Source organism: Squalius cephalus (genome assembly GCF_949319135.1).
Source record: "Squalius cephalus genome assembly, chromosome: 11".
Taxonomy (NCBI): domain Eukaryota; kingdom Metazoa; phylum Chordata; class Actinopteri; order Cypriniformes; family Leuciscidae; genus Squalius; species Squalius cephalus.
Window position 1 is genome coordinate 15,009,668 of NC_137132.1, and position 13,737 is coordinate 15,023,404.

Here is a 13,737-nt window from a genome sequence, read left to right on the forward strand (position 1 = left end):
AAGATATAAGCATTGAAAACTTAGTCTCTCACTTCCACCAATATGGATCAATCTGTACTTCATCACTCAGCACTTCAGCTTCTCAGATTTTCTGTTCAATCAAATGCTCTCTAGAATCTGAAGCATCCAGCCCCCTACATTATAAATAGATGCTGAAGCTGCAGCTGAAATCAGTCATTTGTTCACACGATCATTTACAATTTTCTACATGGTGAATGACACATAATCCACTTTATAGGGGGCAGGAAACAATTCAGATAGTGTGAATATGCTTCCCATTGGGGCGAATAAAGTCTGGTTTCCTGTTAGTGTCACACGAACCGCCGCAGCACGCATAATATAATGCCTTATTCTGCAAGGCTATATTCTAAACCCCCAAATACCCAATAAATTATAGCATTATAGCATAATAAATTAAAGCTAAACAGAAATATTTAATACCACTAATAGAAATTAGAAAAGCCTATTACAAAATTACTAAAACGACAACTGAAAATATGCAATAAAACCGATTCAAAGTATTAAGAAATATTATAATATTACACAAAATAACACTGTAATGACCGCCAGTAAAAGTTTATTTTCCCTAATCCTTTAAGCCATTCAACTCACAAACATACAGTAGATACATTAGTGCGCACATATGTTGGTAAATCAATGGAATAAAACACTCAGATCTGATTCAGAATAATAATGCATTAATGGTGTGACTGTGTGCAACTCAACTCGAAGTATGCAAGTCTTCATTACAATAACAGGCTTAATGCATCCATTAGATAAATGGCTTGCTGGAATTCACATCCCTTTGACACTTAACAGCCTTTTACGCACCCCTAACAAATTAACTTAAACTGAAGATTAAGAACTGCTAATGTACAACATTTAATGTAAATTGAGAGAGACACAATTTTTAAACTACACTCAGCACATAACATCCGAACAAAGAGAGTAAAATAAATGTAAAAAGTACAAATAGAAAAAAAAATAGTGTACCGTCACACTGATTGAAAAGTAAATGCAGTAAATTTCACTTGGTAAACATTGTCTTCAGTGGTAAATTTAAGAATTTTCATCTTCACACTTCTTACCTGTCAGTCACAGTTCAAGTGGCATTACCTTAATGGTAGTAAAACTGGAATATTAATAATGCATACATATAGAAAAAAAAAACATTAAATAATTATGCAAAAGTGAAACACTAATATCAGTAGTATGTCCTGTGTGGGCACAGAACATCAAATATTGATACTGTAAAGGGGAATTCTCTGGAGAAAAACAGTGCTTCATTCTGCTTTAATGTTTGATTAGGGGTTCACAGGTAAAGGCATTAAGAGTGTTAAAGGCATGGTACAACCTTCATATATATAAACTTCATCATCTTTCTTCGATCAAACAACAACCCTTAAATTACTTCTACAACTATTAGGGATCTGATTTTAACATTATATGTTCCACTTTAGTATAAGTTATACACATATAAGTCTATTAAATCTCTGACTATCTGACTGACTCTTTTTGATTATAAAATGATAAAGATCCTGTCTTATTGATGAGTATATGTAATATGTACAGTGCTGGTCAGAATTATTTGCCCCCTTGGTAAATATGATCAAAGATGCCTGTAAAAAATAAATCTGCATTGTTAATCCTTTTGATATTTTATTTGAAACAAAATGCAAAAATATAACCTTTTATTGAAGTAAAAGAATTGAAAGTGGGGGGGGGGGAATCACATTATGAAATAAATGTTTTTCACACGTTGGGAACAATTATTTGCTCCCTTTTATTAAATACTTTTTGCAACCTCCTTTTTCCAAGATAATAGCTCTGAGTCTTCTCCTATAATGTCTGATGAGTTTGGAGAACACCTGACAAGAGATCAGAGACCATTCCTCCATACAGAATCTCTCCAGATCCTTCAGATTCCCAGATCCATGTTGGTGCTTCTCTTTCCACTTATTTTCTATAGGGTTCAGGTCAGGGACTGGGATGGCCATGACAAATGCTTGGTTTTGTGCTCAGTGACCCATTTTTGTTTTGATTTTGATGTTTGTTTTTGGATCACTGTCCTGTTGGAAGATCCTTCAAAGATTTCTAGAACATGTTGTCAGGTTTTGATTTTTTATCTTGTTTGGTATTTGATCGAATCCATGATGCCATGTCTCTGAACAAGATGTCCAGGACCTCTGGCAGAAACTGGCAGAAAACATCAAAAATGGGTCACTGAGCATCAAACCAAGCATCTGCAATGGCCATCCCAGTCCCTGACCTGAAGCCTATAGAAAATAAGTGGAAAGAGAAGCGCCAACATGGATCTGGGAATCTGAAGGATCTGGAGAGATTCTGTATGGAGGAATGGTCTCTGATCTCTTGTCAGGTGTTCTCCAAACTCATCAGACATTATAGGAGAAGACTCAGAGCTGGTATCTTGGAAAAAGGAGGTTGCATAAAGTATTTAATAAAAGGGGGCAAATAATTGTTCCCAACGTGTTTTGGAGAAAAACATTTATTTCATAATGTGATTTTCCCCAACTTTCAATTCTTTTACTTCAATGAAAGGTTAGATTTTTGCAATTTTTTAAAATAAAATATCAAAAGGATTAACAATGCAGATTTATTTTTTATAGCCATCTTTGATCATATTTACCAAGGTGGCAAATAATTCTGACCAGCACTGTATGTCTGAAACCTGAAATGTTTAATGAGAAAAAGCCTTAGACATTCTCTCACATCTTTTTATACACTTTTATATACCAGTACATAATAGAAAATGTAATCTACTAACCTAAGAATTGACAATACGTGTCAGTGTAAAAGCACACTGACAGTTACGCCGAAATGATCTCAGTGCTTTTCCATTCAGTCCAAGTTTTTGCTAGTTTTAGTTGCTAAACATGGGGGATTTTATTGAATTAAGTTTGACAAGCAAATAAATTGGTTCATGCACCGATTTGATCAAAGTACCAGGTATAAATAAATAATTTGCTGGTTTCATATACTGTCTCTCAGAATAAACGTACCACTTTCTTGCGTTGCACATTTCAATGCACATTTTTGTCAAGCTGCAGTATAATTAAAGGAATAGATCACAAAGAAATGAAAATTCTGTCATGATTTACACTCCCTCATGTCGTTCCAAACCTGTATGACTTTCTTTCTTGTGCAGGAACACAAAAAGAGATATTTTGAAGAATGTTGCTAACCAAACAGTTTTGATTTACCATTGACTTCTCAAAATAACTTCTTTTATGTTCCACAGAAGAGAGAAAGTCATACAGGTTTGAAACGTCATTAGTAAATGATTAAAGAATTTTAATTTTTGGGGGAACTATGCTTTTAATTTAACACAAGAGCCCAAATTCCTGGTTATATTATACTGGCCCGGATACAGTCTTACACCATGATTGGTTTGCTACTGATTTCTTTTGTTTTGTCTTTAATAAATAACACCAATCAGTGAAATCATAATAAATACTGTACTTAATAATAATCTTAACAATCTTTGGTGGACTGTGTTGACTTTTTGTCACTTTACAGATCTAATTATTCTGAAAATAAAAAGTCAAAATCAATGCACTCCATAATATGTACATTGGTGAAATAAAAATAAGCACTTTTCCCAGCGTATGCTTTGTCTTGGAGGTACAAATTTGAGCGCCCACTTCCAAAACAACAGAGAAAGTACTAATAGAGATTAGACATATCAAAAAAGGAGCAAAATAAATACCACAATTTAAATAGTACAGGCATGCGGCTTCGCAATTCTCTTCTGGAATCAATCAGATTGTAAAAAGGCTCAAATGAACTGGATATTTTAAAACATTTGAGAATAAGATGTTTCGCAAATATTTCCTCATGTGAATACAGCACTGCCCATACAGCATATAAGGCCTGAGAGTCTTTAGCGTGTAATTAATGGATGACACAGCAAACGACACACATCAGCACGCGATGATTATCCATGACCATCAGTGCAGTGCAACGTTTTCTTTCAGCTATGGGTGATTGTCTTAAGATCTGTAAAAAGCACATCCTGCCAGAGCCCTTCGCTGTGCTCTATTTAAAAATAAACGGGCCTTTGAAAATACAGGGGTGCTCGTGAAGTCTAAGACAAAACTGAAACCTTAATAACAGCAACAAAACCAGAGGTGCACACGAGTCAGGGTGTTTCTTATGACCGCGTAGTGACATGACACATGAAGTGCCGCTTGAGTACAACTGAAGCCCCAGCAAGTCCTAGGAGTTTTCCCCTAAAAGACAGTCTCAATCACTCTGTGGAGCTTAGATAGCGCTAGTTCAAAGCAGATTTGGTTATTTAAATATAGCATTCCGTGAACCTGGTGAAAGACATTTATTTTTTTTTGGGAACTACCAGGATCTCATCCCCGTCTTGAATGCTGTAGGAGTGCAAGGCCAGTGCGCTGTACTTCAACTCATCGGGGCCGAAGGCAGTGCCCTTGTCGATGTAGTAAAGGCGCATTTTGCTGGTGGGCAACTGCACCACAGTCTTCAGCTGCTTCTTCAGCTCCGCGACAGTCTGGTCCAAACGGATGTTCACCTGCTCCACTTTGTCTTCATAGCGCACCTCCACCTTGGCGTGGCAACGCGGTCGCAGGTCAATCTCAGCCAGGGGAGCCAGTTTCCCATATTTGGTCACCAAACAGTGATATCTTCAAAACAAAATGCAAATACATAATCTGTATTCAGCTTTCCACTATATGGTCAAGCCAAAATAATACCCATTTCAGTTTTTATTTGAGTGTAATTACATCTGAAAATAAAGAGTAGTCGAATAAAATACCTCTATTGTTAATTTTAACCTCAAATATTATAGTAATGTACCAAATGAGAGGGTTCCCTGTATAGTTGCATGTAGTATAGCATTATTTGGGAGACCATTCTTTTTTTCCTTAAGAAAATCAAACTAACGGTATCGGCAGATATCATTCTGAATAATCGGCTATCGGTATTGGCTGACAAATTTAGTATTGGTGCATATTCTTTACTAAAAACCTACCTTCAACCTTAAACCTTGCACCAACCATAGTACCCTACCATAATTAAAATGTACTGTCGAGTTTCAGAATAAAAACTACTTTAAAAACTGAGGAAAAACAAACAGGATGACTTACAGAGACTGCTGATCAATGTAGTACGATCTGTATGCCTTATCACTAGGTGGCAATAGTGAAGCTTAAAAAAAGCAAGGAAAGTGAAGTAGAAGATTGATCGGTACAGACATCAGCGATTCTAGAGGGATGTGCTATTGGCGATTTTTATTGTAAGGGTGTAACTTGTTATAGAGGGTGTAATTTGTTAGTCTGCAGTACTGTGTGAAGTCGGACAGACTTGCAATGGTTTGTTTTGCCATTTTTGACTGAGCTGTGATATTAGACACAATGACACTGAGACACACCAAAGCCTCGTGATCAGCACAGTGAATTAATCACTCCCGGACCCTCCCCTCTCACACACAGGCCTACACTGGTGGACTCGCTCCCTACTCGTTTTTCAACATGAATTAAAAAACATCTAAATTTGCAGGTCGCAATGAAAAAAATGCTTGCACCTTATTAGCAAAATGAGACCATCTGGTCGCAGTCTGGAGCCCTGATATTAGAATGATGGATGATACTGAAGGATCATGCTGAAGTCTGGAGTAATGGCTGCTGAAAATTCAGCTTTGCCATCACAAATGCATTTTTAATCAAATAAACGCAGCCTTGGTGAACATAAGAGACTTTTTTCAAAAACATGAAAAAAATCATAACCTTAAACTTTTGATCAGAAAAGTACATTAAGATACTTTTAAAAATTAGTGGAAAAGAAACCTAATCGACTAGGTTAGTAGGTGACTAGTCAGCCATCATCCATACTATATACTACAGCATTCATGTCTGAAATTTACCTGTGAGGCAGCTCCTCCTCTGAATAATCCAAGTGATAACGGATGAAGAATCTCTCAGCGTCCTCTCTCTCGCCATCCGTCACAACACTCCCGTTTAGGTTGGTCACTGATGGCAGCCTGCGGACGAGTGCAATGAGATCATCTCATCAACATTTCTAGAGCATAACTATCAGTTTCTAATGTAATGAAGCTAAAGAGATCATTCACCCAAAAATGGTAATTCTGTCATTATTTACTCTATCATCATGATGTTCAGACTGGTATGACGTTCTTTCTTCTGTGGAACATAAGATACAATATTTTGGGTAATATCTCTGTTTTATTTATTTTTCCGTCAATACAGTGGAAGTCAATTGTCACTGAACTGTTTGGTTACCAAACATTCTTCAAAATATCTTTTATTTTGTGTTCCACAGAAGAAACAAAGTCATACAGGTTTGGAATGACATGAGGGTAAATTTAAATTTTTTATTTTTGGGCGAACTAACCCTGTTATACACACTGGACTTACTGGGCTATCATTAGACTGCGACGCTCCATGCTCGTGTAAGGCTGCAGTAGAGGAATGCCTTGCAACCTCACCTCCTCCAGTTTGGGCAGAAAGTTTAGCTTCTCAATGTCCTCCCATTGCTTAAGTCCTGACTCACACAAAGTTATAAGAAAAAACAGTTTTCATGGAGTTTATGTAATTACACTGTAATAAAATAGTAATAATGCTAAATTAAGCAATTAATCACATGGTATGATCATTTAGACCCTTCCAGCATACGTTAAGACATTTTTCAACACTGTCACAAACAAAATAAATGATACCAGAGTTGTGCAAATTGATGCTTCGTAGGTTAGGGAAGAGCCGCTGAAGGATTTCTCCCGAGTCATGAATGGAGCTCAGGTTGTTGTTGGCCATGACCAAAGTGTCCAGTGCAGGGAACATGGAGCCAAATTTTCTTACTTCGTTCCACTCATGGAGGCTGTTGTCTGTGATGTGGAGCAGACGCAGTGTGGGGCAGGGCATGGCAGCCGGTGTCACAGTGGTGTACTCATTAAGGCACAGGAACAACTCCTCAAGCCTGGACAAAACCAATCGATATTGGTGGAGAGCTCTCATACCAGAGATAATTTCGTTAAATATCATGGATCAGATGATATTTGGGACAAGCAATCTTGTTTTTCCCTAAATGTTAAATGATGACATTTCATTAGGTCAGGTGTGAAACATATGAAGCAAAGAACCGGCGAAATGGAGCATGGCCATGAACTTTAAAGGGATCATATGATGCTTTTTAATGTTTTCCTTTTCCTTTTGTGTAATATATCTGTTTGTGCATGTATATGATCTGAAAAGTTACAAAGCTCATAGTCTTCCACAATGTGATTTATTCTAACAGAGAACGCTGAACCAGACCTGCCTTAAATACAACGATCCAGATATAACTTCTTCAAACGTCCACATCACAAAGTAAAATGTTAGCATAATACCAGCCAAAGGCATAAGCAAAGAAAGAATGCGAGGTTTCAATGAATTGAAGTGTTGTTGGCATGTCACGGAAACACCGTATGTTTGAATGCGAAAGCAAAACCGCTTTTGCTTTCAGAGGTTAATCAGAGGTTAGACTTATTTGTTCCTCAGCAGTACAACCCAAATGCCAGCAATTGCCAGCAGCCATATCACCCTGTAGCCCAAGACTGGTTACCTACTGAAGCTAAGCAGGGCTGCGCCTGGTCAGTACCTGGATGGGAGACCTCCTGAGAAAAACTAGGTTGCTGCTGGAAGAGGTGTTAGTGAGGCCAGTAGAGGGTGCTCACCCTGTGGTCTGTGTGGGTCCTAACGTCCCAGTGTAGTGACGGGGACACTATACTGTCAAAGAGCACCGTCCTTCGGATGAGACATAAACCGAGGTCCTGACTCTCTGTGGTCATTAAAAATCCTATGGCATTTCTCGTAAAGAGTAGGGGTGTAACCCCGGTGTCCTGGCCACATTCCACCCATTGGCCCTTACCAATCATGGCCTCCTAATAATCCCCTTATACATTGAATTGGCTCTATCACTCTCTCTCCTCTCCACTTATAGCTGGTGTGTGGTGAGCGCACTGGCGCCGTTGTACTGTGGCTGCCGTCGCATCATCCAAGTGGATGCTGCACACTGGTGGTGGTTGAGGAGAGATCCCCTGATATAATTGTAAAGCGCTTTGGGTGTACAGTAGTACATATGAAAGCGCTATATAAATGCCTCATTCATTCATTCAAATGTTTGCTTGTGCATTGTGCATTTTCCAGAGGACAGCTTCCTGAATCTATGAAAGTACAACACAGGCTATAAACAAAGACTGACTTACCACTGAGAACCAGCTCAAGTCGTGCTTGCAAAGTTGGTTCCGATCGACCAACTTGATCATCTGTATTTTTTCAGAATCTGACTCGGGCTCGAACTTATATGGTAACGACGACATTATTATTAACAGTGTTTACTGTTTACAAATGCTTTATAAGTCTTGGAATCTGAAGCTTGCAATTATGGTAAGGGGTGTTACATGTCCACACGCTTGAGGTGTGTGGCCAATCACAATGCACTGGGTCAGCTGGCCAATCAAAGTACTCTGAGCTTTTCGTAAGGAGGTGCTTTGTAGAAATCAGGATGTTTGAGTCAGACTGGGAATAGAAGAGCTGCAATAATGTACAGTATGGGAAATATAAATATATATTTTAAAGCATATTAACCTATTCTATTATACCCAATAATCAAAATATGCAAGTTTTGTTCACAGGATTGCATGTATACAGCCATTAAAATACTCTTTATGGTAAAAAAGATATAAAATCAATACCATAATGTCTCAAAAATCTCAAACTAGCAAGAGCAATCAATACTATACACCATGGTTCCTCAAATCCGGTCCGATCGGCAGAGCTTAGTTCCAACCCTAATCAAATACATCTTCAGCATTACTAGAAAATTGCAGATAGGTGAGTTTGATCAGAGTATGACATAAACTTTGCAGGACAGTGGACAGCAGGGCTGGATTTGAGGAACCCTGCTATACACCACATACACCTTCACTATCTGTTATAAAGGATGCCAGTCTATTTTCTTTTCAATTATGCAGAAACATTACAAGTTCAAAGTGACTCACTCAGGCATTTCTTGTGTGAACGTGTGCACCGTGTCCCAGGACACTTGGGTATTGTTAAGAACGAAGCGACGGATGCCAGAAAAGGCCTTAGCGCAGCCTGGATCTAAGACTGCATCATTCAGCTTATTAGAGCTGAGGTTCAAGAACGCCAGGTTCGGGATATTAGAAACAATCTTGCGGATCTGGAACAGATTAAAACAAGAGTAAAAATCATTTAACCATTCTCATGTAATTTTTAAACCAGTTATGCTATGTTTTTTTTTCAGTGGACACAACAGTTAAAATATCTAAAGAATCGTTATATATAAAAAATATATACCTGACACTTTTTTAAAGAAAGCAAGGATGATCAAAAGTGACAGTAAAGACATTTATAATGTTACAAAAATTTCTATTCAAATAAATGCTGTCGTAATAATATATCACAATATTACTTTTAAACTGTTTAACTGTAATTTTGATCAAATAAATTCATTAAAGAATCCTGAAATTTTTTTTAGCACTATTTCCACAAAAATATTATGCAGCAAAAATTAAGAGCATTCAAATCATTTAATACACAGCTATCAGTGGATTATCCCACTTATACCATGGTCATTTGCCAGCGTCGACAACTTAAAGCTGTTATTGATGTTTGCAGTGCAATATTTGACCGGAAGGCTAAAAATAATGGTTATTTTCTTTCACCAGCTATGATGACTCGTCGTTAGATCTAGCATTCTGCACGCTTTGAATTAGACACAAACATGAAGTAGTGCATAAGATTACATTTATTTGAATTCATTACAGAATTTGAATGTGATTTTATGATTATTTTACTTTTTCCTATGTACAGCACTGTGGTCAACCTTCGTTGTATTAATATGTGCTTTATAAATAAATTGAACATTATCTATAGAGAGAGAGATGAGAGATGCGTGTGTGAATTACCTGTGTCTGTTCAGCGTCTCTCTCTTTAAACAACGAATCTGTTAGTTTCATTACTTCAAAACCAGTGATGTTATGTTATGTGCAGCACGCTCTACAAGTGACGTATGCGTGTGTGCGCTTCAATGAAAACAGCGCAGTTAATATAGAACGGTGATTAAATGGACTTGGAACTACCTGTGCATTAATAGTTTTACTGCACAACTTCCAACCAATCAGAATCGAGTATTCAGACAGACTATGGTATAAAGAACAATGTGAGAATGATGAATGTTTATTGTTGGGTGAACTATCCCTTTAAATCTTTTAAAACAAAATTGGCCATTTGAATCTGTATTATTATACAAAATCGGAAACAATGAGCTCCCCAGATGAACTGACTTACCTCATCCCAGTCTTGGAGCTTGTTGTGGGACAGATCAAGTTCAACAACATGAGCACAGAAGGCAGCGATCTCTCCCTCCTCTCCTGCATGACTGATTCCACTGCCATTCAAAACCAGAACACTGGGCAGGTTCAGACGGTCTGAAGGCAGATTGACCACACAATTAATGAACTATGAAACACAGCAACAGCAACAGCTGCCAAAGTAAACACTAAAAATCACCTAGGAAGGAACCTTACATAACTTTTTAATTAACCCAAGCCTCACCTTTCATAGGTGATCCCTGTGGTCCAGATGGCACAACCACGACTCCCATGCCTGGACCCCGACGGCAAGGAAAGTTCTCCGGGCTGTACTTCTCACTGATCGCCTGCATAAAGGTGCGGCCTTCCATCTCAGAAGCTTCCATTGCACTGTCCCACGCCACGCACCTTATGCAGCTGTGGATACACAATTATCAAAATGTTTTATCTAAAGATAAAGTGCCATTGTTTTCCCAATTCTAAATAGTTCCTAGTTCAATGTGCAGAGATAGGCAATCCATTTGTAGGTTAATTTCATAAAACGGTGGTTTCAAAATGGTGATTGAGGAGTCCTTATGTCAACTTCTATCTCAACCAATGGCGTGAGTTTTAGGTGGGACTACCCATTTGTTTAAATGACCCTGAACTAGCCTTGTGTTGCAATGAAATGTTCAAATTATCTGATATTTGAAGAGACTAATAGACCTTGCCATATAGACATGAGAATCTACAAGGGCAATATGTCATTATTTCCTGTTTTGATTTTTGTTATTGCATGTTTGTTGAACCACATGACTTCCATTTGGCAGATAAAAGTTTTTCAAATATTAAAGGGATAGTTCACCTAACATTAAATTCTGTCATCAATTACTCACCCTCAAGTTGTTCCAAACCTGTATGAATTAAAGCAGTTTTGTCAATATATAACATATAGCAGCAATATAAATCTGCCAACTCAAAGTCATATAGTGCAACAAACATATATTAACAACACTGATATAGCTTTTTTTATTTTAGTTATGTGCTTTTGGCATTTTTATTGGTTTAATTTTCATTTATTTATATATTTTATATAGCTTTCATTATTTTTTATTTCACTTTTAGTCATTTTAGAGCTTATTTATTTCAGTTAGTTGCAACATTTCTCATTTTTAAGTTTAAGTAAAATATTAATCTAATATTTTTATTTCAGCTTTATTTCAATTATCTTTTTTTTAAAACAATTTTAGTTTCAGATAAAAATAACAACACTGTGCCAAACTACTAAAGGTTTTCTTTTCATCCTGACATTTATGCCCCTAACATCCCCACCCCCATACAAATATACAAAAATAAAAACACATTCATCGCAGAAGCTCATCACACTGCAATGTATGAATTGCATTTAATGTCCTATTTATGAAAAATTCATAAATAGGACAATAATGAGTGTTATGCCTTGACCCATGTGTCAGACAACCTCAGTTAAACATATAGTCAGGAACTGCAGTCCTCTGGGTTAAAAATTCCATTTTTAACAGAGCTGGCCTAGATTTAACCATCTGCTGGCTAAATAAATCATGTTCTTTGCTGAAATGAAACCAGCAGCTTTACTGAGCACGGCAATACTGGCTTATAACACAAAATATGTTAATCCACTGATGACTAAACATGTCCGGTGAATATGTTTTTCCTAAATTAACCAGTATAAATATGAGAAGCCTGAGTTTTTAAGGGGTCTCACCTGCTATGCGATTTATCCTCACAGGTCCACAGTTACAGCAGCGCCATAAAATAATGCTTACTTTTACTACAAAAAGTTATTCATCCATTGAGTGTCAAGGTTCAGTGGATAAACGTGGATGCACACCAGCAGAGACTGCTCAGCGTCCTCCACAATTTTCAGGGATAACAGCACTCTGTAGAAAGAAGACACCAGGTCAGCAAGAAGGACAGACAACCGATTCACCTTCAGTTGTAACTACACTAATCTGACTCAGCCAGAGTTTCTGTTTAAGTCAACACACTCAATATGCATCTGAAAAACCTTACGATAGTTACAACTCGCTTACTAGTTTACAGACTCTTAAGGAAAATACATGACAAAGAGACCAAAACCATGTAAGCATTCTTTAGACAGCTGTGCATATAATGATGCTAAAAGTACAATAGCTGACTAGTGAAACAAAAAGTTGCCAAGACAATACAGTTCCAGAAGCAGTTTCCTTAAAGTCTAGAGTCTGAGTGTCAAATTACAAGAACAAGAGCTGTTTTAAAAAAAAAAAAAAAATGGGCCTAACTCCTATTTTACAGCATGTTGCACATTTAAAACAGATGAAAAAACAAACAAACTAACAAACTATAATGCCCAAATGATATCAAGTATGGGGAGCAGAAGTTCTAAACATATGGCTGAAATCGTTGATCAAATGAGTTGAGTTACATAATTAGATAGGCTATGTATTAAATTATGTAAGCATCTGCAATCAATTATTTTCATTTGTAACGTACAGAATGACTCTACCTTAATTTAATATATCTGTGCAATGCAGTTCTTGCCTTACAAAATGAACATCTTATATCCATAAAAACAAAACATTCTAGTTTACTAGTTGACTTAACTAGTTTCTGTTTTCTTTTTGCATAAATGGTCACGCAATTTCTATCAAAACATGCAGTAAGAATTCTGTAAGGCTCTTTGTGTTATTGACACGTAGTTTTATCTATCTACACACACACACACACACACACACACACACACACACCACCAAACAACTACTAATATTTCACCTCAATCTACCCAACACTGTCCAAAACCACATTCATTTAGTCTATCGTGCATTCCTACATTTTCAAACCATCACATGACAGTAACGCAATGGCAAAGTTATAAAGGTGGGTCACCTTCATCTGTGATTTTATAAGAGCACAGGTCATTTATAATTGATAATTATCAAAGATGAATCTAACTTGAGCTTCTGCATGACAATACATATATCAAATCTGATAGCACCACTCCCCAAAACGGACCACTAAAATGTTAAATGACTCGAAAAGAGAATGTCAACACCAGTGACTGACCATACTTCTGCTAATATGTAGCTAGCTTGAACCGAAAACATCCCTCCATCATTACAAAGTGTCTTACATTGAATGAGCAGCTCCTCGAAGAGATTTGGGGAAAGGCGCTGTAATTCCCACCGACTCCTAACGGTCAGTTCATCTACGTCATTTCACTTGAAATCCCGCACTTTGAACGCCAGGCTGTTACAAGTCGCTCTTGTTATTGTTGATAAATCTGTCACGCTGACCCTATTGTCACGGAAGTGACGTCAGTCCAGCTGGGCGCTCGTGACTGGACCGTTCAGTTGTGTACGAATACT

General features: G+C 37.3%; 1 protein-coding gene across 3 annotated transcripts; it reads right to left on the minus strand.

The window, feature by feature from the left end:
* Positions 1–558: 558 nt before the first annotated feature.
* On the minus strand, positions 559–13,685 carry tbcela (tubulin folding cofactor E-like a). Of its 3 annotated transcripts, none has more exons than XR_013822649.1 (10): positions 13,503–13,685; positions 12,099–12,273; positions 10,620–10,792; positions 10,353–10,492; positions 9,041–9,222; positions 6,722–6,978; positions 6,420–6,546; positions 5,909–6,025; positions 2,676–4,670; positions 559–1,574 (listed from the first exon to the last, which is right to left on the minus strand). XR_013822649.1 is itself a non-coding variant. In XM_079884985.1 (9 exons), the coding sequence occupies exons 3-9, from the start codon at positions 10,759–10,761 to the stop codon at positions 4,352–4,354; spliced, it is 1,284 nt and encodes a 427-aa protein (XP_079741111.1). In that variant the 5' UTR covers positions 10,762–10,792; positions 12,099–12,273; positions 13,503–13,685; the 3' UTR covers positions 562–4,351. The 3 variants fall into 3 exon arrangements, 1 of the variants encoding a protein (XP_079741111.1); XR_013822650.1 differs by having other exon boundaries at positions 562–1,574; positions 3,000–4,670; XM_079884985.1 differs by having other exon boundaries at positions 562–4,670.
* Between the last annotated feature and the right edge of the window lie 52 nt (positions 13,686–13,737).

Coding starts and splice junctions, on each gene's coding strand:
- tbcela (XM_079884985.1), bottom strand. CDS start 10,761: ATGGAAGCTTCTGAGATGGAAGGCCGCACCTTTATGCAGGCGATCAGT. Junction 10,493..10,619: donor ACAGGGATCACCTATGAAAG/GTGAGGCTTGGG, acceptor ATCTGCCTTCAG/ACCGTCTGAACCTGCCCAGT. Junction 6,547..6,721: donor CATCAATTTGCACAACTCTG/GTATCATTTATT, acceptor TGTGTGAGTCAG/GACTTAAGCAATGGGAGGAC.